At 38.3% G+C, this 25,366-nt stretch overlaps 1 protein-coding gene and 1 long non-coding RNA gene across 5 annotated transcripts; one reads left to right on the top strand and one right to left on the bottom strand.

Moving 5' to 3' along the window:
• Positions 1-601: 601 nt before the first annotated feature.
• Positions 602-21,941, bottom strand: LOC120440295 (CD276 antigen-like). Of its 4 annotated transcripts, XR_005613142.1 has the most exons (7): positions 21,837-21,941; positions 13,771-14,097; positions 11,130-11,387; positions 8,035-8,134; positions 6,174-6,281; positions 5,939-6,017; positions 602-1,443 (listed from the first exon to the last, which is right to left on the bottom strand). XR_005613142.1 is itself a non-coding variant. In XM_039612609.1 (6 exons), the coding sequence occupies exons 1-5, from the start codon at positions 21,910-21,912 to the stop codon at positions 6,200-6,202; spliced, it is 843 nt and encodes a 280-aa protein (XP_039468543.1). In that variant the 5' UTR covers positions 21,913-21,941; the 3' UTR covers positions 5,328-6,017; positions 6,174-6,199. The 4 variants fall into 4 exon arrangements, 3 of the variants coding, with proteins under 3 accessions (XP_039468544.1, XP_039468543.1, XP_039468545.1); XM_039612609.1 differs by lacking the exon at positions 602-1,443 and having other exon boundaries at positions 5,328-6,017; XM_039612611.1 differs by lacking the exons at positions 602-1,443; positions 8,035-8,134 and having other exon boundaries at positions 5,328-6,017.
• On the top strand, positions 15,499-17,027 carry LOC120440316. Its single transcript, XR_005613163.1, has 3 exons — positions 15,499-15,668; positions 15,743-15,825; positions 15,898-17,027. It is a non-coding gene; the product is annotated as an uncharacterized LOC120440316 (long non-coding RNA).
• Positions 21,942-25,366: the final 3,425 nt, after the last annotated feature.

The following is a 25,366-nucleotide window of genomic DNA, read 5'->3' as shown; positions in this document are numbered from 1 at the left end:
AGATAAGCCAATAATCGATACGTGAGTGCCTGGTTTGAGTCTTATTACACCATGTGTAAGCTATCTGAGATGAATGAGAATCCCTCCAAGAATCGACTAAATTAAATCTTTGTGCAAACAATCTTATGAATGAGTTAGTCTGAACTTCTAGAAGGCCATCGGTCCAAACAAACACTGTATTAAAGTCTCCACCAAAAATAATAAAAGAATTGGGATATTTAGATAACCAGCGCAGTAGGCGCTCCTCCAACCTATCAAAATATAGTTTATTCTCCCTCTGACAGTTAAAACCATACACATTGACTAAAATATAGATAGACTGAGCAGCCTCAACTATTACAAAAATGTAATGACCATCTTTATCTATGTCAGAATTCAAGATTTTACCATTAAATCTTCGTTTAAGTATGCAAACACCAGCAGCACGCTCCATGGGACATCCACAGATCATCTCCCCATTGCGATCTCCAAAATGTTTTTTCTTGTTCTGTTGAATGAGACTCTTGTATAAAACAGAAATCTGAGTTGAACTGCTTGCAAAACAAAAAAATAGCCTTACGTTTAACATTGTTTCTTAAACCTCTCGCATTTAAAGAAATAACAGACAAAGACATAAGGATAGTAACAAAAATTAAAAGTGACAAATAAGAAAAAGCTTAGACCAAGTAAATGAAGAAAAGTTGAATTCGGAACCTGGTCACTTAAGAGAGTCCTATATAAGATGAGAACTGCAACCCCTGAGTATGGAAATTGTGAACTTGAATAATAATAAGAGTACAATAGCCTAAAACGATAAAACCAATGTGGTAAAAATAAAATAAAATAAGTAAACGCTTCACATATGGGCATTGAAAGGGAGCTTATTAAAATTTTACTCGCACCATTTAAATAACTAATTATTCAAAAAAGAATTAAAAAAAATAAAAAGAAGCTTATTCAGCTTGCTCATAATATTTACAGCAAAAATATTGTAGCCAAACTCAAGACCAATAAACTTATAACAAATAAACTGTATCAGTTTAACTCTGATCGTTTTATGAGTCCAACAACACAAACAAACAAACAAACAAAAGAACAGCAGTGAAACCAAGTTAATCTTAAGATACTTCAGTTTTCACCTCAAAATACCTTTGATCAAATTATAGGGGTGGAAAAATCTCTTTTCCCTCCACGAATGCACTACCTCCTACGAAGAACGCCAGCTTGTTTTCTTTGCGCGCAGCTTCCACAGCCGGCCAGAGTCTGTTTCTTCGGGCGCGATCGTCAGAGGACAGATCCTCAGCCAGCTTTAGGTTGTTACCTTTAAGGTAGGTGGACTTCTTAGCAGCGCGCCAGACAGCATCGCGGTGGATCCTGGATGTAAACTGAATGATGATTCCCCTGGGTTGGTTGTTGTTGGATTTCTTGGGACCAGCATCTTTATATTGAATTTTTCTGCAAGTTCTGTTAAAAAAAAAATCGAATAACTTAAAAAAAAAAAAAAATTAAAAAAAAAAAAAAAAAAACCCCACCAAATTATTTAGGGGGGCTTAAGAATATTTTAGGGAGGCTTCAGAACCCCTAAAACAGGTCTAACGACGCCACTGCTCATAGTGGGTCATATGATTGTTGCGGTTTTCTCTGTATTATTGTAGGGTCTTTACCTTACAACATAGTGCACTTTAAGGTAAGTGTTGCTTTGATTTGGGGCTGCATAAATAAATTTAACTGGATTGTGCATGATGAAGTCTGTTTGCGTTAGAATGTACCAACCTGAATCATTTAATCCCGTTAGACTAAATTAGATTAAAATGTCTGTGTATCTCACTGCAGTGCACTAGAATTCATGAAAATGTTGACCGACTGCATCTTAATCTTATGGAAAAGTTCTGAACTGATGATCATATGTCTTTGAATTACAGTTTAAAGATCATTCTGATCTTTTTGAAAAGATACAAAACATACCTTTTGGAAAGTAAGATACAAATCATCAGGGATATGTACCCTGAAGATCTAGGTGAGCAACAAACATGGCAAAGAAAAAAAGAGATGTCTCACAAGCTTTCAAAAGTTTTTTCATCTCAAGCTCATACTCAGGTGTAAATCTTGTGAGCAGCAAGTATCAATACAGACACAAATGAGATCAACACTGGAAAACAAGAATTTAATGTCTTCATTCTAGCCCAAAAGACACTTAATATAATGCACTAAAATGTGGACCTGGGAGTGTGTTAAGCTTTACTGACACAAATCCTGACCTGGTCTGACTCTGTGCTTTTTATAGATATTCTGTTGATCCAAATCACATATAACAAGAGGAAGAGCATCCTGCAATCCTGCATGGAGGGTAGCCATGCTGTATTTGCTGCTACAGAAGCTGGTAAATGTGATAAGACCACGAGCATTGGGAATTATTTAAAGTGTCCCCATCTTCAAGAACATGATTCACTCAATGTAAATAATAACACTTTGAAGTACTGAAAATATAGAAAGCATTTTTCTTTTAAAAATGACCAGAAAGTTTTTTTAAAAAAAAAATTAGTTTTATTATTTTATTCAAACTATGGCTAGAAGTGATAAAGCAGTGCTTTAAAATACATCAGACTCTGCATGTTCAGTCTGTAAGTGTACTGATAAAACTGATGCAAAGCACAAAATAACAGCCACCAAAATATGAATTTCATTTCAAAATAACATCACAAAATTCACACTATATTTCACTTCATCTACAAATGATTCACATTCATTTACAGCAGAACAGCTTTTCAATTTTCATTAATGCCAATACATACAAATAGCATTAACTGAAATGTAGACTGCACGGTATACAGTTTTATCTGTTCAGAGGGACGTGAGCAAGCTGCCCTGCAAAGTCTGAACATCAAGACAAAAACACTTTTCTGTCTTATTACTCACAACGTTTTTACTACCACATCTTATATGGGTCACTAAGACATGAGTAAGATTCATTCACGCCACATATCAGGACTCAACGCAAACTATAATCTGAAGTTTGGACAGGATGATTGATTAATTACCAGAGGTGTTACCATCAAAGGTCTCTGGCTCTCTCAGCTGTGAGCTCTGATTGTTTTTCTGTCTGTGTAACTGATGAAATTCTAATTCCCATCACTGCCCTGGTATGTGGTTCTGCTTTTATTTTAGGGGAGCAATAATATCTATATTAAAGTGCATAGTAAGTATTATAAATCACCATAAATATCAGCAGAGAGAAGATTTATTTTTATTCTGATTGATTCTGTGAAACAGTTACTCTATGATTGTTATTCCAACAACAAATGAGCAAGAAAATATGATTACTATTTAGTTAGTCAGTCAGACAAAAGATCAAATATTTTTTGGGTTAATATACACTCAAGGTCTGTAATAATGATGCAATAAACTTTTAAACTTGTTTTGTGCATTTTTCAAAGTAAGCTTACTAGATACAACAGCCTGGAAAAAACTGCTATGAACCGAGTTTGCATCCAGTTGTTACATAAATATTAAATTTAAAAAAAAAAAAAAAGTTTGCTCTCATACATTAATGTTGGATGTAATTCAGGAGCTGTAAGCATCACAACAGTAGGTGGAGCCATTTCTCTACTCAGTGTTACTAAACTGCAGCAGAAGAGGTTAAAAGAGGAAGGTTACAGCCTTCTCATTACTTCACACTGATGTGTGAAGTACAAAACTGCTCAAAGAAGTCCTGCCATTAATTAATTCTTCGATCTTAAATATGATCAACCTATCTCTAATAATCGGCTATGTACCACAGGCCTTCAAGCTGGCTGTAGTTAAACCTTTACTTAAAAAGCATCTCTAGACCCAGCTGTCTTAGCTAATTATAGGCCAATCTCCAACCTTCCTTTCATATCAAAAATCCTTGAAAGAGTAGTTGTCAAACAGCTAACAGATCATCTGCAGAGGAATGGCTTATTTGAAGAGTTTCAGTCAGGTTTCAGAGCTCATCACAGCACAGAAACAGCTTTAGTGAAGGTTACAAATGATCTTCTTCCTCTGACAGTGGACTCATCTCTGTGCTTGTCCTGCTAGACCTCAGTGCTGCGTTCGATACTGTTGACCATAATATCCTATTAGAGCGATTAGAGCATGCTGTAGGTATTACAGGTACTGCACTGCAGTGGTTTGTATCATATCTATCTAATAGACTCCAATTTGTACATGTAAATGGAGAGTCCTCTTCACCCACTGAGGTCAATTATGGAGTTCCACATACATACATGCTTCCCCTAGGCAGCATCATTAGAAGACATAGCATAAATTTTCACTGCTATGCAGATGACACCCAGTTTTATCTGTCTATGAAGTCAGGTAACACACACCAATTAGTTAAACTGCAGGAATGTCTTAAATACATAAAGACCTGGATGGCATTACCTTGGCCTCCAGTAATGCTGTGAGGAACCTTGGAGTCATTTTTGACCAGGACATGTCCTTCAACGCACATATTAAACAAATATGTAAGACTGCTTTCTTCCATTTGCGCAACATCTCTAAAATTAGAAATATCCTGTCTCAGAGTGATGCTGAAAAACTAGTTCATGCATTCATCACTTCCAGGCTGGACTACTGTAATTCTTTAATTATCAGGATGTCCTAAAAACTCCCTGAAAAGTCTTCAGTTAATCCAAAATGTTGCAGCAAGAGTCCTGACAGGGACTAGAAAGAGAGAGCAGATTTCTCCTGTTTTGGCTTCCCTTCATTGGCTTCCTGTTAAATCCAGAACTGAATTCAAAATCCTGCTCCTCACATACAAGGTCTTAAATAATCAGGCCCCATCTTATCTTAATGACCTTGTGGTACCATATCACCCTATTAGAGCACTTCGCTCTCACACTGCAGGCCTACTTGTTGTTCCTAGAGTATTTAAAAGTAGAATGGGAGGCAGAGCCTTCAGTTTTCAGGCCCCTCTTCTGTGGAACCAGCTTCCAGTTTGGATTCAGGAGACAGACACTATCTCTACTTTCAAGATTAGGCTTCAAACTTTCCTTTTGCTAAAGCATATAGTTAGGGCTGGACCAGGTGACTCTGAATCCTCTCTTAGTTATGCTACAATAGACGTGAGGCTGCCGGGATTCCCATGATGCATTGAGTTTTTCCTTTCCAGTCACCTTTCTCACTCACTATGTGTTAATAGACCTCTCTGCATCGAATCATATCTGTTATTAATCTCTGTCTCTCTTCCACAGCATGTCTTTATCCTGTCTTCCTTCTCTCACCCCAACCAATCACAGCAGATGGCCCCGCCCCTCCCTGAGCCTGATTCTGTCGGAGGTTTCTTCCTGTTAAAAGGGAGTTTGTCCTTCCCACTGTCGCCAAAGTGCTTGCTCATAGGGGGTCATATGATTGTTGGGTTTTTCTCTGCATCTATGAAGCGCCTTGAGGTGACTTTTGTTGTGATGTGGCTCTATATAAATAAAATTGAATTGAATTTTTAAACCCTTTAATTAACCAGGAAAATGTCTGAGTGTCATGGACCAAAATTAACCAAACTAGGCATGAGGCGAACACACAAACTCCATACAGAAGCTTTAAATCCAGAGATGACCTCCTGAGTTTACAATTTTTAAAACCTAATATTAAGATCTGTGAGGTAAATGTAATGATTATATGTACTTTTATACAGATTATGATGGTTGGTTAAGGTCAGGGGAAGGACATGGTTGCGTTGGATCAGCATGAACTTCAATATGCAGGTAAACATGCTATGTCTCAACAACCTGAATTTAAATATTTCTGCCATCATCAACATCAAACCCCACTCATCCACAAAGCGCTTTCTTTTATAACTTAATTGTAAAAGAAAAGTCTGAGCTCTCAAAATGCATGAAATCAGAAAACAGCAATCAGCATGCTTCACTGTCTAACTCCTAAAGTGAAATTTATTTACAAATAGATATAAAACAAACAAACAAACATACATGCATACACACACTTTACTCATCCAAAGGTTGTTTAGAGTCATCATCATGCTGCTGCCTTGAATTAGAAGAGACTTGTTTCTCTTGGTGAATCTACAGGAAGGAAAACAAAATTAGTTTGAAAGACACCAAATGATTTATACTTGAAAAGATCAATGGTTTTGTTATAAAGATCAAACAGATATAAAGAATTTAAAATGCTCCTGAGTTTGATCAGAAATGGTAATATAATACACTAATAAAACTTACCTTTCTTACAATTATATCCTCTGGCTTTAAGAACAGCAACACAGACCAAAACACCGACCAAAACAACACTGACAACACCAGCAACCACCCATCCAGTGGAATCTGAAACTGAAGACAAAAAGTTATTATAACACTCAGATTGTGACTGCATATCATGAACAGAAATACTGGTGGCTACCAGTTCTACCTCATACCAGTTTTTCTCCTCTATGAAGGATGTTTTAATCTGGGCTGCTGTTCAGACACTCTTATGTCTGTGAAGGTTCTCAGTCATCCAGGTCATCGTAGTCTAAGGAGCTTGGAAAGAAAAGCGTCTGGACTTCTTTGAGTTGCTTGAAGACGTTTCACCTCTCATCCGAGAAGCTTCTTCAGTTCTAGGGTCAAATGGTGGAGAGTCCCAGATTTAAACCCAGTGGGAGTTTCCCCCCAAAGAGGGACAAAGGACCCCCTGATGATCCTCTACCTAATCACGAGCCAAGGTGTGAAAGCGGGTGTGGGTCCCAATCAGCCAGGGTTTCGGGTGAGCTCATTGTGAAACCTGGCCCCACCCTATCATGTGATTTCCTGAGGTCAGATGGCCCAGGATGTGAGTGGGCGTTAAAGCATCTGGGAAGGGATCTCAAAACTGGATTATAGATGGCAGACAGTTGGTGTCGTAAACCACCGCCTCTGTTCAAAGATGGTCGCTCACAGTGGACGTAAATGGCTTCTTTCACTCCTCTTTCAAACCATCTGTCCTCTCTGTCCAAAATGTGAACGTTGGCATCCTCGAAAGAGTGACCTTTGTCCTTTAGATGCAGATGGACTGCTGAGTCTTGTCCCGTGGAGGTGGCTCTTCTATGTTGTGCCATGCGCTTGTGAAGTGGCTGTTTGGTCTCTCCGATGTAGAGGTCTGGGCATTCCTCGCTGCACTGTACAGCATGCACCAACTAGACTTGTAGTCAAGACCGCCTAATCCGAGACCAAGACAAGACCAAGACCAGAGGGTATCGAGACCAAGACAAGACCAAGACCAAGACCAAGTTGAGACGAGACCAAGACCGAGACCGAGACAAAAAAAGTCTTTAAACTGCAGCCAGATGCTGCTTCGTTTACGGGTGTCAGGCATATTTATGTGTTTTTGCTTTCGCACGCCCTCCTCGCCGCTGTCTACTGTCTCACTCACTTACTGAGAGGACAGACGGATGCTCCTCTTGACTGTCGCGTCTCTCACCCTCTCTGTTTTTCACATGATATTATCCTATATCCTCGCATGTGATTGGCAACAATATGGAGGATTGGAGCATAACTGAGCCACTGTGTGAGCTGAGCAGCGAGCAGGAAAATTAAGTGAGGGTAGAAATGACTGAAAGATTATTAGGCTCTGTTTTGAGTTTTGTTCAAAAAAGAATGACTTCATATATATATATACACTTCTATATACATATGCAGGACACCTTAAACTAGTTTTTTAATTAAGCAGCAAGGCAGAACAAAGTCGGGGCTGTATCAAGACACAGGGACTAAACCCAAATTCAACCAGACCCAGAACTGATCTGGAATTAAAACAGGACTACAACAGTTCAAAATCAGGACTACTTAGGACTTAACCAAGACGGAACCAGAATCAGAACTAGATGATAGTAGCAATGAAAATCATCATAGACCTGCACTACACTTATTTTTTAATTCTACCAAAGTACACTATTTAGATTCTGAAAAGTTTATATAATTATTTAGCCTTGTTGTGCAAACAAGCCTGCATAACTTAATAAATATAGAATTTGAAAAGTAACAAATGGTATCTAAAAAGAAACAGGTACTAGATACATGTTCTGATGAGTTTTGGCAAACAACCATTTGACTAACATGTGTGTCTCACCTGCCCTTGTTCCATCTCTGTTCTGTCCTCATTCTCCATCTCCCTCTCTGTTCCTCTCTCCCCCTCTCTCCCTCTCTGCTCCTCTCTCTCCCTCTTTGTGCTGACAATCAAGACAAACACCAACATCATCAAATATACAGTTGAAACCAGATATTTACATACTCATCAGATAAAAACACAAACACTTTTTTAATTGTAACATCAAATCAGACTAAATGTTTATTTTTTTTGATTGATAAATATAAAAAACATATTTGTTAACTTTAAGAGTAAAGAGAGAAACTATCTGTATTTCTTAATTGCAAATGGCACCAAATTGTATTCAAAATCGAGCCACACTTAAGGAGCTCCACAATTCTTTTCCTGGTGTTTTGGTTGACGTCTCTTGATTTTCCCATGTCACAGAAACAGGCTCTGTGTTTTGCCTTGTATGCATCCACAGCTGTGCCACCAATTTACTCACATGGACTCTACTAACCTATCAGAAGCTTCTTCAGCTCAGAATGGAATTGTCTAGAGTTTTCTTATTAATTAACAATAAACTTAGTGTATATGTACTCCTAAATTTGATGAAAGTGATTAAAATAGACAGCTCCCTCTTTTTATTCTGACATTTAACTAATTCAAAAGATATTTCAACATTTATTTATCTAAAACAAAAGTTTACTCTAAATTAATGTTTAACAGTAAAAAATAGTTTTTATGTTTTCTACCTAAAGTGTATGTAAATATCTGGCTTCATCTGTGAATATACTGCTGTGTATTGAAATTCCTCTTGTTTTGCATAGATATACTGAACAACATACAAAGCATAATATATAAAATAACATCTACCTGAGTTTTTTCTTTGAAAGAAGCTTCTTATGTCCATTGTTGTGTTCATCAGTACACAATTGAAACCGATTTAGAGAGTTTGTTTAGCCGTGGAGGGTAACAACTGAAAACATGAAATGTAAGCTAAGACTCTCTAAAAAAATCAGCATTGTTGTTGTTCGGCTTTTTATTGATCCATTTGTTGATTCACTCGAAGAGCAAGTAACGCAACCAACTGATCAGTTTGATATCAATCTTTTGTGATACACTGTCATATTTACATTATTAGTTCAGTACGAATGATTTGCTTTGGTACCTGGTCAAACTTAAGCTGTCCTCTGTCTGCAGCAAACTCGCAGGCAGCAACTTCTACCCCCTCGCTCACATGCGTGCTGTGCTCATTCGCCTAGTGCCTGAGCTCGGATCATACCAAAATTAGGGGAATTTACGACAGTGCCCCATGCTTCTGAAAAAATGACCGGGCTTAAGCCCAGTAAGCCACCCCCGCTCCGCTGATGGTTGACTCCAAATCTCCCGAACACTATGTCGATTTGAGAACGGAAGACCGAAACAGCGAGACCAAGACCGAGACCAAGACAAAAGTCCGTCGAGACCAAGACAAGACCAAGACAAAAGTCCATCGAGACCAAGACGAGACCAAGACCACGTAAAAGTGGTCTCGAGACCGGTCTCGAGACCAAGACCGGTCTCGAGACATCCAACTCTAGCACCAACAGCAGAGAAAGTTGTACTAAAACATTTTTTGACAGATTTTTGAGCCCTGTGTACCACATAAAATTGGTTCGAGGTCAGTAAGCGCAACCAGAATTCATAAATTAGGTGCACCGGATAATAATGTGCACTGTCGATTTTTAATAAAATTAAAAGGGTTTTAACAGTCCCTTATAGTGCAAAAAATACAGTAATAACGATGGCCCGCTTGCATGTTACACAAATAAATGTGCTTTGGTGGCTATCTGATGGACAAAACCAAACCAGTTTCACATCACTGAAGTTGCACCATTTTTACAAACCAATTCTGGTTCATCTGTTTCATTCAACGACCTGTTTTGCCCTTCTCATCCCTACTCCATATCATCCATTGTTGATCTGCACATGTTTGTAGGGTTACTGAAGTTTGGCTAGCTGGTATATAATGATGTGCTACGTGATCACTAGCAACACAGCTATGTTAGCATAACATAAACAGTGAAGCTGGAGGATGAACACTAACTTCTTTTTTTTAAAACGTGAGGGTTCCCGAAGGTTAGGGACAAATGCAATCGCATGGCAGGATGCTATAAACGGACCAAACTTCAGTCAGGAGAACAACTGAGATAATCCATCCACAATACGAGGTTAGTCATTAATATACTGCTGCATGGGCTGGGCTATAGTTACACTGTAAGGGTTTAAAAACTGAGCTTTAAAATGATTAGTGACGATAAAAACCTCAAGAGGCCGACAGTGATCACTGACTGTTTTTAGGGGCTTGTTGAGATTAAATAGAACAAGATACAAATCATTAAATCATGTTAAAAACACAACAGTGCCAATCAGCTGGTTCAGGTGCCACAGGAGGGGAGGAATCAGAGTGTGCTAAAGCAAACCTGGCATTAAATGGTTGAGTCTGTTACCATGGTAACTAACGCAGATATTAAAATTAACTCTCCCTCTGAAACTCAAAACCACTAGTTTCCCACATCACCAGATTAAAATACTCAGTTGTTCGGTAAACCTGTTTCCTGGAATAGGGCTCAAAGTTAAGTTTTCAGTTTTGGTTTCATTACTTTGATCAGCCTAATCTATTTATTTTTTTTTTTTTAAATCAAACGCTATTCTGTATGAATGTGCAGTTCTGCTAAAATCTGGCATATTTACATAGTTACCTCTGTTGAAAAAAATTAAATAAAAAATTAAATTATAATATTCACATAGTAGCTGTATTTAATCATACTTCGTCAATCCTTGTACACCTATCACAAACATTTTTTTTTATTTTTTATAATTTTTATGAGAGGAATTACGACTAAAGACAGTTATTTTCTACCCCAGCTCCAATGACTGACTTCTGGATTGTATTATCAGGTTTCAAACATATTCCCCTGCTCAGGTGACTCCATTTTCCTGATATTAGACTGTGCATTTACAATATCATTATTTACATATTTCCATCCAAAACACATTCTTTGCTGTAATACAGATGTCATGTTCACATTTGTAAAAAAAAAATATTTAATATATACATGAGAACAACATTTAATTATTGAAATCTCACTCACCTTCAAGTTGCACAAAGGTCTCAGTATAAATCTGATGTTTGATGCTATCCTGTGTAGCCACACAGCGATAGAGGCCAGTCCGGGTCACAGTAGTTTTGAGGATGATGTCTCCTTCTTCTGTAACAACTGGGTCCTCAGAGGGAAGTCTTTGGTTATCACTGTCCCACCACTCTACTGTAGGTTCAGGAGATGCACTCCTGACCTCACACTGCAACCGGCCATTATGAAATATTCTGACTACGGGCAGTGGAGATGCACCTGTGAACAAACACAGACAGCAGTTTATACAAGAAAAATTTAAATATTTGATGTGAAACAGCTGTTATTTAGTAGCAATGTCCTCATTTATCAGAAATGATGTGTTGAAAGGACTGAGAAAGAGAAACTGCTGATAAAGCTGTTAGATCAAATAAGTTAAAAACAAAAACAAGCAAACAAATATATATAACTTTTTTTTGTCAGAGAAGTAGGTGAAAGAGCGATTCCATCTCTCTTGAACAAAACCATTTAAGTAGCGGTTACTGGAGCATAGAATTAGACTGTAGTAATGTTCAAGCCCATGCAGGTTATTTTGTAATATAGTTATCAATTGGACTGAACAGAAGTGCGAAAATGGGGACTGTCTTTATCAACGAACTACAGATACAATAACAGATACGGGTATCGTATTGCTTAGGACACAGGCAATGCAGCCTGAAAAATATTCCTGTATGCTTGCAAGAAATGAAATATACAATTAAATCTTGTTTTACCAAAAGGCGTGCGTTCGTGTTTTACATTTACTGACTACCCATTCAAATTTCTAAAACGATGTCGCCAAAAATAGAGGACTTACCTGGGATTTTTTCTTCTGTTCTGTCCTTTAACCATTTTAAACGCAGAGGTTTTATGCGACCCAATTTTACATGTAAAACTTAATATATACACGTACTGAATATTTTCAAGTTAACCGGAAACACCAATACAGACATTTTATACGTCATTTGAAAGGTCAGACGTTGGTTTTCCAACAGATTTGTGAATCTTAGTGAAGGATTTACGACAAACAAACTGTGACCTGTTAATTTACGGCAGTAAATAGTTAGCTGCCTTACTGCTAGTCTGTCCCACCAGCGTTAAAACGGTTTAATTGTCCAGAAAAGCGAATTAAAACAAACAGAAACTAATTTTAAAGAAATAAAACCCCTTCTCGCATTAAGTTTATCTCATTTAAGTTCAACCAGCAGTAAAAATAACCCGAAAAAAGTTAACGAATTTCCTTGCTGAGTTTCACCAAAGATATACAAACTTATAAGAGAGCGACATTAAGTTTAAGTTTAAGTACATTCAAATAACCTGACCAACAGTGTTCGGTGTCTCTGAAATCAGTGAACGCCCTCGAACAAAACAATCGTCGTACAGTGTAAAGTGACGCATTCACGAGACTTTTATCGTAATCTGCTAATAAGCGATGAGCATTTTTATGATAGCTAAACACGAGTTAGATGGACAGCTACTGTCATCCAGTAGAAAGTAACCGCAGTGAAACCACTCTCTGTTTGAAGCCGGGAAAAACAGCTGTTTGAATACCTGTCTGAATTAATAAAATTATCGTCGGTGTTAGAATAGAGAGGAAACAATTAACAGAAAACAATTTCATCTCCTGAAAAAAACAAACAAACTATTAAACAATAATAAATGTATAAATCCTTATTTTAATTATTTAGGACATTGTTTTGTAGTTTAGATTTTAGGAATATCTGAAATGTAAAAAACAAAAAACAAAAAAAGGAATTAATTGTTATTATTTGTTAATTTTGGGGATATTTTTTTGCTGAGTTTGGTAGCAGTTTGGCAGAGATTTTCTCACTTGCTTTTTGAATGCACTCAGAAAATCACAGAGTCACTTTTACTTATCAACATGAAACCTGGCACAATTATTGTGAACAAAATGAAGGAAAACTCCAGTGAGTTTCAGCCTCCTAGCTGTCATAATAATCAATTAACTATATTTAACATATAAAATACAAGGTTTAAAGCAACAAAGTGTCACTAATTTAGTGTGTAATCATGAACCAAATTATCTGTGTTTGAAATATGAGCAAAACTAATAAACTATAATAAGCATAGTTTATACTTAAAAATAATCCAGTGCGTAGATATCAGCTATTCATGAACCAGAAATTATTATCAAGGCCACTAACAGTAGAGATCCACATTAGTGTGAGAGGCTCTAACTGGTTAATATGGAGGCTACAATTGGAAAAACACACACACATATGTTAGAGGTGACTGTGTAATAATGAACTCTGTAATCAGTTTAAACTGGAGAAATTAAAATCAGAACTGGTACCTTGTTATATTTCTATATTCTAAAACCAAAACTTGAGCCACATTTACAGTTTTACAAATCTTGTACATTTATGGAAGAATCCTGTTTGTGGAGCTAGATGAGATATATGTCTGACATAAGAAGTAAAAATGCATTTAGTATATAAAATTATATTCATTAATAATAATTTTATTGTTGTTTTGTGAAAAAAGCATAGGCAGACAGTCATAAAACCAGCATGCCCAAAGGACTTCTGTTTTGTTCACAGATGTGGCTGCAGTCCTGACTTTTCCATTGGTAAATAATCAGATGTTTCATGGCAGCACTCACCAACAATAAGTTCAATGTGGAATATTCTTTCTGGCTGCAGATGTGGAAATTCACAGGTGTAGCTTCCACTGTCGATCACCTTAGTCTTTCTGATGATTATGGAGGCGTTGCCATGCTCCAGTTCTTCTGGAAAATGTGAGACTCGACCGCTGAACTGCTTGTCTTGATTTGGAGGACCTTTATTGTGAAGAATACCATTATTATACATAAACACCTGCAACCTTTCTGTGTCTTTTCTCCAGTCAAAGAGCATTGGTTTGATGTTCATGTTGTTGAGGGAGCAGCTTAAAATTGCATCATCATCTTCTTTCACAATCACATGTGAGCCTGAAATACAGAAACATGAAACAAAACATGTAAATCCAAAATTGTGATTCGAAATCAAAACGCTGTGGAAAATAAATAATTCCTGTATGGTATTACATAAAAAGCAGCTGCATAGTTCTGTGCTGAATAATTCTTTTACAAAGTGATGAAACAAGTTCATTACGTAAAAAGTCATAATTTTTCTTAGTTAAAACGTTTTGTGCCTAAAGTAGAAGTACTCATTATTCAGAATCACCTTATTGATATTGCTGAATTATAATGATTGTTATCATAAATTATGTGGATATTCATACATCATATTATGATGTCCAAATTTTTTAAATAATGAGGCCAGATTATGTAGAGAATATGTAAAGCAAACGAGAGAGGATGTGTCTACATGATCATCAAAGGCTGTGAATAGATGCTCAGTCATCACTTATTCAGATGTTTTGTTTGTGAGGAGCCAGTAAATCAGAAGAAAGTTAGATAAGGTAGTGGTTTTCAAACTTTTTTCCAACAAAGCTAAAAAGTATTTCTTACAGTATTTCAGTGAGTATTTTGCTCAATCCACAATTTAAAAAAAATGAATCATGAAGTTTAAAAACAGTAATTTTAAGACAAAAACTGTCAGCTTAATGAAGTCTGGAAACTTTTATGAAACTTTTCATAGCTTTCCTCTGGCCATTGATGCCCTAGGCACTAGTTTGTTGAAGCTTTTACAGAAATGCTCCTCCATCTTACCAACACACAACTCTAATTTGGAATAGAAATGCATATGTGTATCATACATATTATTATTATTATTATTATTATTATTATTATTATTATTTACATTCTCCATTATCATGATTCTTCATTATGAATTTCTTATCCTAAAGAAAAAGATGCCTTAAATTTTCAACCATTCCTGTAACAATAATCTACACAGCTGACACCGCAACCATGTTTTTTTTCATTTATTTTTACTACATTATAGATACAAACTGAAGGCATCATATATATGAAGCAAAATATATGGAATTATGTAGTAAAGAAAAAAATTGCTAAATAACTCTAAATATCTTCATATTTTTGATTCTTCAAACCCTTTGCTTTATTGACAATGCTGCAAACCCTCGGCCTTCTCTCAGTGAGCTTCATGATGTAGCCACCTGAAATGGTTTCATTTCACAAGTGTGCCTGTCAGGGTTCATTGGTGGAATTTCTTGCCTTGGTAATGGACTTGGGACAATCAGTTATGTTGTGCAGAAGTCAGGTTGGTACATAGCTCACAGCCCTATTTGACAACTCTTAAAATTCATATTATGGCAACAACCAATCAGCTAAGTGTAGCCGGATGGGCTATTCGCCTTTCTTTTCTCTCTCGCTCGCTCTACTGCTCTCGCTCTCTCCTGCGCTCGCTCTCGGCTGCGCAACTAGGTTAATTGGGAACGCACCTGCATATTGATTGCAGGGTGGCGTCAGCCCGTATAAAGCTAAGCCGGTGTTTGTCTGGATCATTCCTCCCGTGCATTTGGCGTAAAGCAGCAGTAAATGCTGGCACACTGCGACGGACTGATCAGCAAGAGTAGATCATATGACAGCTACAGGTATGCTCTTGCTTAACCTCAGATTCCCTCCAAGTACCGGAATTTGTATTAATAGTTTTTGTGGCCTGTTGTAGCGCGGCAGTTTCTGTTTTATTTCGGCGTTGCGGAGAGGTGCTCGTGTTATCCCCACCAGTGAGAGTGCTCCTCCGGTCCTGGGGTAAGACGTTAAAACTACTATTATTAGCATTCACAGCTATAAGAGGCTAAGGTTACATTTATCTGTTTTTAGGGTTTGATTGCTGCATTCATCTCTCCGTGGCAAATCGCCTAACCTTAATCAGAAGAGTGAAACGCCTTCCCAGCCGCTGTTGTGAGGACTCCTCCTCGGTGGAGCCTGCTGTCTTGTCTTGTCTTATCCTGTTTTATCTTGTCGTGAGACTGTTTTTATTAAGTAGGCCTACCTTTTCCTGGTTCGCCTGGTTTTATTCTATTTTATTCTGGACTGTTGCTTGTACCCACGCTTCTGTGATCGGGCTGAAGCGATCCTCTGCCCGAGTGTCGTGCCGGCAACTTTAAATCGCCCCAGTTGCCGGTCTCAGCCTGCGGGAGGCCAGACCAGCTTGCGATTGAGGCTTGGATAATTACTACCAGCACAAGTGGTAGTTTGATCCGTGGGGCATAAGCCTTCCCGTGTGTGTGTGTGTGTGTGTGTGTGTGTGTGTGTGTGTGTGTGTGATTTTTTTTTTTTTTTTTTAATTAAAGTGTGGTTTAGTTTCTTATGATCTGTAGCCAGCCTGACGCTCAGTGTCCTTTTATTCTTTTAACGTATTTTTCTGTATTATTTCAGTGAACGGAGGACGTGCCAGAGGCCCTGGGACCTCAGGTGGTGGGTCGTTTTCACACTTTCTTTTGTACAGCACCGGGTGGGCTGCAGTGATTCTCTTTTTGTGATTTTTTTTTTTTTTTTTCTTTTTCTTTTGGGTCCATGGCTGCTGGTAAGTCCAAGTTCCATCATTGTTTTATTGTACTTTTAGGATACTGTCAACAAAGACACTGTTTTGTTTTCTTAATATTTTATTCTTTATTTCTTTTAACATAAATAAAACTGTTTTAATATTGGAGCCAACCTGCCTCTATGTGCATCCTTGAATCTGTGCGGCCTCTTTTTATTCCTTTTATCTCTTTCTTAAACATATATTTCCTGGGGGTGAAATTCCCCTAAGTGGCGTTGTCATTTTATTTCTTTTATAACCCCGCCGACCACTTGGTCACATAAGTAAAGAGAAACAACCGTCCATCATTACTTTAAGAACTGAAGATCAGTCAGTCCGGATCATTGCTGAAACTTTGTGTCCCCAAGTGCAGTCGCAAAAACCATCAAGACTACAATGGAACTGGCTCACATAAGGACCGCCCCAGGAAAGGAAGACCAAGAGTCCCCTTGCTGCTGAGGATAAATTCATCTGAGTCACCAGCCACAGAAATCACAAGTTAACAGCACCTCAGATTACAGCCTAGATAAATGCCACACAGAGTTCCAGTGGCAGACACATTGCTACATCAACTGTTCAGAGGAGACTGTGTGAATCAGGCCTTTGTGGTCAAACAGCTGCTAAGAAACCACGACTAAGGAAAAGCAACAAGCAGAAGAAGAAACTTACATAGACCAGTGGAAATCTGAGCTTTGATCTGAGGAGTCTAAATTTGAGATCTTTGGTTCCACCTGCCGTGTCTTTGTGCGATGCAGAAAACATAACTGGATGGTCTCTACATGCATGGTTCCCACCATGACCCACGAAGGAGGTGTGACAGTGTGGCGGTGCTTTGCTGGTGACATTGGCTGTGTCCCAATTCAGGGTATGCACGCTTGAAGTACGCACACTACGCGTACTACGGACGGTGCGTACTATAAGTACGGGAAGTGCGGAAGTGAGAGGCTTGTGAAATGGGACGGTCTAGCCTTCGTCGCGCTGTTCAGGTTGCCTAGCAACCATTATACTAACCGCGAGAAACGTTTCATACAGCTTTGTGTGACAGAAATGAAGGAGAAATGTTTTGTTGGTCCTTCATTTTTGTCATGACATCACTTTGATTAGTTGAGTATCTGAGGCTGAGACCACGGGACTGTAAAACATGATTGTTGGGCTTCATTTCTGTACTGAACAGTCATTTTAAGATTAGTTAGTAAATAATAATCAGCTAATGTTGTTCATGAGACTAAAATCATCTCACTGTGGTAATGTAAATATAATATGGCCAATATTATATGTATTGTCAGATTATTAGATACGTTACAGGCTATATTACAGCAGTGATGCTAAACTCTGGGTCAAAGATTAAAGTTGCAGTTATTTATATTTCCTATCACCTTAAATCTTCACTCAAAGACAAGTATCTCTGACCAGATGTATTATACATAAGAGACAAATATTGTTCGTCTAATATGTTGGCATTATTACATTTGGCTCAATGCTTACATATATGTGTAAAAAGGAAAATGTACGAGCTGTGAAAACTGTTTCTGATAGAATGAAGAGTAGACTGATATATTAAATATTCCTTTATTGGGTGAGAAAATCAGACCATGTCATAACTGCTTTAAGTCATATAGAATAGATATCAGAGCTTAAACAGGCCGACTTCTGCTAAATGGGTCAAACTGGGCAGAAAGTAAACACAAACATAACATCCTTATAGAATATGATGTAACACTATAGATCAACTTACCTCAGAATATATAAAGCATATAAACAATTACAACAATATGATGCAACAAACACAGCAGTGCTACTAATGCTAAATACTCAAAGCTTCATAGAACTGAAACAAACATTTATTTTTAGCTCCATTCTGCTGCTGATACATACTTTAGGTTTGTGAATATTAAACTTGTTGCTGCCTTTCATAGTGTTTAACTTGAAGGCCCTGAGTACTTTCTCCCACACTGAAAACACTGGGATGATAACATTATTTGAACATTACCTAATAAGACTGATTCAGGACAGACAATTAGTTATGTTAAACTTTTCTAGCAGTCCTTCACAAACAGGGAACAGTCTGTCTATTCTCTCCATCTGTCAGCTGCTGCTGGCTCTTCCTCCTCCTCTTCCTCACACACTGCTGAGTTTGTCCTGGTGGATCATCAGGGTGCAAAGCCTCACAGATGATGTGCAGCAGTGGGTCCCTCAGTCTGTCCTCACTCTGGACACTTGCAGTCGTCACACATGGAAATCAAATGTGTGATAAGCTGCAGGATTCAAACACAAGTGTAACTTATAAATACATGTTCATACTTTTATTACACAATCAGAGAGAAAGAAAAGAGAGAGAGTGCAGGACAGACAGACAGGTGACAGTCTCAGGTGTACACACTGCTACAAAACAGCACAAGAGAAGGAGGATTTAGTGTTTGTGTTATTACGAGTGCTAAACAAGAAGAGTTCCCAGATGGTCCAGTGGACACATGTGTGACTCCTGTGATTAAAGCATCTTTCTTTCAGCTTAACGAGTGAACCGTCAGCTTGTTCAAACACACGTTAAAGTCCGTTTGGCTCGACACCACCGAACAGAGGCAGCAATATAACATAGCTAACATTAACAGTGCAGTGAATCCTGCTTGTGCCGTCATATTCAGGACTGCAAACCGAGCAGCATCACTGACTTCCAGCTTGTTGTGTTTGTGGATATATGACTGACTTTAATTATCCATAAAATCATCACATTCTCTGTAGGATTAAGGTCAGCTAATGTATTATATTTTAAAGGCTTTAAAACCAAGTTACCGCTGAAAGTACAAACATCACTAATGTCACATAACTTTGCCGACATGTGGCCAACAGTAATGTTTTAATGTTCTTCATTATTAAACATTCGCACATAAATAAGTGACATAATATTCAGTACTTACTTTTGCCAGTTCACTCTTCGGCCGCTCCCTTCTGCCGTATTTTGCGGCAAAATTATCCACACCCACCGCTGCGCTATGGATTGTGGGATATATGGGACCACGGCGTGCACACGGACCACGCTTGATATTTGGGGAAATCGACGGCGCATTTGGAGTATGCATTTGAAGTACACTTTGAATTGGGACAGCCGTCGTCGCGTGGCGGTGACGTATTCGCACTTAAAATGCGTACTTCAAGCGTGCAGACCCTGAATTGGGACACAGCCATTGTTGGGGATTCATCCAAAATTGAAGGCACACTGAACCAGCATTGCTACCACAGCATGCTGCAACAAGATGTCGTCCCATCCGGTTTGTGTCAAGTTGGACCATCATTTATTTTTCAACAGGACAATGACCCCAAACACACCTCCAGGCTGTGTAAGGGCTATTTGACCAAGAAGGGCAGTGATCAAGTGCTGCACCATATGGCCTGGCCTCCAGTCACCTGACCTAAATCCAATGGAGATGGTTTGGGATGAGATGGAGCACAGAGTGAAGGCAAAAGAGCCAACAAGTGCTCAGCATCTCTGGGAATTCCTTCAAGACTGTTGGAAAACCATTTTAGGTAACGACCTCATGAAGCTCATGGAGAGAATGCCAAGAGTGCGCAAAGCAGTAATCAAAGCAAAGGGGGATATTCTGAAGAATTGACAATATAAAACACATTTTGAGTTACTTCACACCTTTTTTGTTTAATACCTAATTTCATGTGTTCATTCATAATTTTGATGCCTTCAGTGAGAATCTACAGTGTAAACAGTCATGAAAATAAACAAAATCCATTAAAGAAGATGTGTCTAAACTCTTCACTGGTAGTGTCAATCTGTGAGCTGCTGCTTTTTCAACATTCCCTGTTGAGTCAAAACATTTAGACTCCCCATTTATTTAAGACTACTGTTTTGGCCATGATCAAAGTTCAGTGCAGGTGTGATCTCTCCATCTTCCTAGTTTGGCCTTGAATCCAAGCACCTGTTTTTGATATCAGGATTCATGAAGAAACATTCCATCTGACTTGCTGGTGTTTACTCTGATCATGTTGGAAGCTCTTAGCATGTGACTGTGCAGGATTTGTCTTGTTTAGAGCTTCCTGATCTGCCCCTATTGGCAGAAAAAAGAATTTCATATGGGTCTAACCCTATAATGCCCTTTGTATCATATTTGACACATGAGTTTCTGAGACCTCTGTCTCATCAACATGATCAGTACTTGCCATAATTTGAAAATGTTATGGACAAAACTTCTTTTTTTTTTTTTTTTTTTTGTCAAAAATGAACATTGGGCATTTTGGGCAACTTCTTGTTAACAACAATGTATCAAATACAATAGAAAAAATCTACAATAAAATATATGATACACAACATGATATAGCAAAAAACCAACATTTGTACATTTTGTTATAAGGGCTAATAAACATCTCAGTTCCCAAAAATCTGAATTTTCTGGCTATTTTTTGATGGGTTGGGTCTTACAGGTTTAAGACCCTACAACCAGAAACCAGCAGTAAAGATAGCCTCTGTTAGGCAGCTGCATGTTACCTCTTAATATTTCTCATCCAATCTTCCTCATACCCAGACAAGTATAACCGCACAAACAGGCATTATTGCTAGACTTAAAAAAAAAAAAAAAGTGCAGCGGTGACAGAAGGAAAACAGGAAAGTGAATAAAAAAGATTCTTAGAAGCAGTTATACATTTACACCACACAGCGCACTTTTCCTGAACAAGAAGAAATTTGACTTTCTAATTCAAATGTGGTTAAAAAAGACAAATATCTAAACTACTGCATTTACCGCAAGGCGGCATGAAAACATGAATTATATAATTTTTAATCAATGAAGGTTAAGTTAATTTATTATTCTTTTATATGAATCTCAGCTCTTTAAGTTTGAATGAGAATCCTCAATTTTAATTTTTCATTGTGGTCGGCAACTATAACATAACACCATGCTTTAAAAACAAGCTCACATAATGTCACATTGAACCAGAGACAGCTGTCTCAACAGGAAAGAAATCTGATTTGCAGGAAGCACAAACCGCTGACAAAGACGCCACACCGGAGGTTAAAACACGTAAGGATGGAATAATGAGGATCTCTGATAAATGATCATAAATAATAAGGGGAATGCTTTCAACTTAATGTTAATCTTATTTTACAGTAAATTGGTCTCCGTTAAAAGCTGATGTCACAGGTGCAGATGCTGCAGTGTTAAAGCTCCATCCGCTGCTGTGAAACGTGACTGCGCATGCACACATGATCAGTCTAAATCAATGAGTTTCTTACCGGATTCAGCACCAAACGTCAGTCCGGACAAAGTCAGGAAACAGAAGCTCAAAAACAGAAGTGCTAGAAGCTCCATGTCTGCAGAAACCCTCTGAGGATCAAACGTTACAGTTTCTCTTGAATCAGATGCAGCTCGGAGCCACTCCTCTCAGCGCACTGACGCACTCGAAAACACTTTCAGTTTCTATTCTGTCAAAGAAGTGAGTCATTATTGCACTTCCGGTGTGATATCGCCAGTTTTTTACACTAACATATGATTAAGGAAAAAAACAAAACACAAAGTGTTGTCACAGTTCCTAAGCTTCATCTGACCTACAGTATTGGTGAAAAGGAAAATAATAACAAAGCTTTTGTGTTTTATTATTAGTTGTTTTTTTTTCTTATTTCTGTAAGAAAATTAAATCAGGGTAAAACTAATCAGGAATTTCCAGGACTGAAAGGGGATTGCAAGGATGGCTATTAGAATAGGTAGCACTTTATATATTATATTATATTATATTATATTAAATTTACTCAATATATTAAAATGATGATGTTTTTATATTTACCTAAAAATACTTAGTGGATTATACACTGGAATAATGATGTGTTAAATGAAAATATTCAAAAAAAAAGAAAAGAACTATACTATAAAGAATTATACTCTAAGTCAGTAAGCAGTATCTTCACAAGAAAGGAAACAAAGTTACACTGTAAATTTAGGCAGAGCATAATTTCTGCGTATCTTACATTGTAAATACATTCTACTTTAAGGGATTTGGGCTGTCCCTGTGACAGACTGATGATCTGTCCAGGGTATACCCCACTTCTTGCCCCCTGGAATAGACTGCATTTATAATGCATTTTTATTATATATATTATATATTGGTGGGCATCACAGATGTTCTAATATTTGACTGTCTTCTCAGATGAAAGCTTCTCTTTCTTTCCTGCGTACAATAAAAAATAAACATGCACAAACATTGCAGGACGTAGTTGAGACAGGATGTGGGTGGTAGAGAAGAGTTTCCAGATAACTAATAAAGTACAGCTCTGGTGCTGAGTGAAATAGCCAAGAAGGTGTTTAGTGTATCCTCTGGATAGAGAAAACAAGACAAGGAGACCTGATGGTGGAATGAAGAAATGCAGGAAAGAATTCAAAGAAACAGATTAGTTAAAAAAGTGGGATACTCAGAAAAATTAAAGCAAACAGGAGTACTGGGAGACTAGGTGTCTAGGGTCCCTGAATCTAAGACTGAGACAAATCCAATAAAGCTGATGAGACAACTGATGTGGCATGTGTAAGCCAGTGTGTGATTGTGCTCAGGTACATCACTGAAGAAAGCTCCACTATGTTTCTCTGTTTCTGTTTCTGTTTCTCTGTTTTGTCCATTAAGTAGACAAAACTGCTAGGGGGCTCGAAAAACTCCTCTGTCAGGGATACCTCTGTCTTTCTTTGTCTGTTGCCGGATTGTCTGCGTATCACCTGTTGCATTTCCCACGTTCCACGTCTCAGGTCTTTAGTTTTGTTGTACTTCTTTTTTAGGTTCTTACCATTTTAGGTTTTGCTATTTTTGTCACAGAGTGGCTGTGTACAGGCAGAAAAGGACCCAAACACAGACAAAAATGTAAGCTCAAAAAGCAGCTTTATTGCTGGCACAAGGGAAATCATACAAAACTATACTGGGAATAATGGGAAAACAAAACACACAAGGAAACACCGTGAGAGATGCACAGGAAGACACAGACACTAAATACAAAAGGGATAACGAGGGAAGTGAGCACACACGGGGAACACAGCTGACACGAATGATCTAGACGCCACACCTGTCATGTTCCTGGGTCTGTTGTAGAATAATCCTAAATATAACCAAAAAGACTTAACATAATACCAAAAAGACAAAAACAGAGGAAACTCAAACTACTGGGTCACTGACCCAGGACCATGACAAGTTTATTCATTGTCTTCTTTTGTATTTTGCTCTGCCGTAATAAAGGCTCATTTTCAGGAGATCCCTCACCAGTGTCTGCATTTGGGTTTTATCTCTCTCCACACCATGTGGCTCTAGTTTGCTAATCACAAAATTAGTCTATGCTGGTCAGTTAGCTACTAGCCTTTCCTTTAGCAGTCCAAATCAGAAGCTAATGTTAGCATTTGTTAGCATCATCCAGGAAGGTCTGACATTAAAACTGGGGTTAATGTAAGTTTGGCTGAAACCCTTAAAGTCTATAGTAGAGACAACTGTCAAACATATGTATTATTGTAGAGCTTATTTGTAAAATTATTCCATCATGTCTATACATCAGAAGAACAATGAAGTGTGACGGACATTAGATCTGCTCTGAAATTGGATGAAGTTTGTTTGCATCGACCCAAACAACCATCATTTCTGTCATGCTGCTACCTCTGTCACCAGCTGGAAGGCCCAGGGCCGAGGCTGGCTGAAGCAACAAAATTGTCCCTGATAAGAGGACTGTGTTTTGACTCTCTGCCCACATCCTTCAAGTTGGCTGGAGCACTGTTGACTTTCGCTTAACTGGATAAATGGACACTCTCTCTCAGCTGAATATTAGACACAAACTGAGCTCCTAATGCAAGAGTTTGAGAACAGAAAAAAACACCTCAACACAGAAGCACATGAATCTTCACACCTTACAAAAACACATGACTTGAAACTGAGAGGGGGTTGTGGGGTGTGGAGTGAGCCAATGTAGACAACAACCCTATCTGGTCCTGCAGCCGCATTTCCAGCACTGGACCCAGACCTGCCTGACTGCACCGAGTGGGAGTGAGCATCGAAGGCATTTGGAAGAAGGGAGGGGGCTGAGTGTGTGTCTGTGTCAGTGTACATGTGTATGTGTGTGTGTGTGTGTGTGTGTGTGTCCAATGTTCAGCTGAGAGAGAGAGTGTCTCACCCAGTTAAGCGAAAGTCAACAGTCCTCCAGCCAACACAGGTGGCCTTGAAGGATGTGGGCAGAGAGTCAAACACAGTCACCTGATCAGGGACAATTTTGTTTCAGCCTCGACTGGATCAAACTGCTGCTCTCAAACTGCTCTCCCATCAGAGCTCAGTTTGAGTAGAGTTCCTTTTTTCTCCTCTTGTTCCTTATGTTGTGTATTTTTCATTGTTTTTCTTATAATCCTACCTTCCTCTGAACTGTCTTCCCCAGTGTGATGTTTGTGCATATATGTATGTATGGTCAGAAGGGGTCCAATTTCACTGCAATGTAACATGAACGTGTGACATTGCATGTGACGAATAAAGAGGCCGATTGAACTGAACTGAAGTTTTCACTTTTCCCAGTTATCTGTATAACTGATTTTAGCTCATTAGCAAGCTAGCAGTCACAGGTGTGTTAAACCCAGAGAGAAGCAGACAGCTAATTATAGTATTTATGAGGCCAAAACTGGTTTCATAGCTAAAAACAATTTTAGTACTAAGTAAATATGTATTTGAAGGTTCTCAGTCATCCAGGTCATCGTAGTCTAAGGAGCTTGGAAAGAAAAGCATCTGGACTTATTGAAGTTTCTTTGAAGATGCTTCACCGAG

The sequence above is a fragment of the Oreochromis aureus genome, linkage group 5, assembly GCF_013358895.1.
Source record: "Oreochromis aureus strain Israel breed Guangdong linkage group 5, ZZ_aureus, whole genome shotgun sequence".
NCBI lineage: Eukaryota > Metazoa > Chordata > Actinopteri > Cichliformes > Cichlidae > Oreochromis > Oreochromis aureus.
Note: the sequence above shows the minus strand (reverse complement) of the source record. Positions and strands in the feature narration are given on the sequence as shown.

Coding starts and splice junctions, on each gene's coding strand:
- LOC120440295 (XM_039612609.1), bottom strand. CDS start 21,912: ATGGAGCTTCTAGCACTTCTGTTTTTGAGCTTCTGTTTCCTGACTTTG. Junction 8,135..11,129: donor GACCTTTGTGCAACTTGAAG/GTGAGTGAGATT, acceptor CTTGATTGTCAG/CACAAAGAGGGAGAGAGAGG. Junction 6,282..8,034: donor CAGAGATGGAACAAGGGCAG/GTGAGACACACA, acceptor TTTTGTCTTCAG/TTTCAGATTCCACTGGATGG.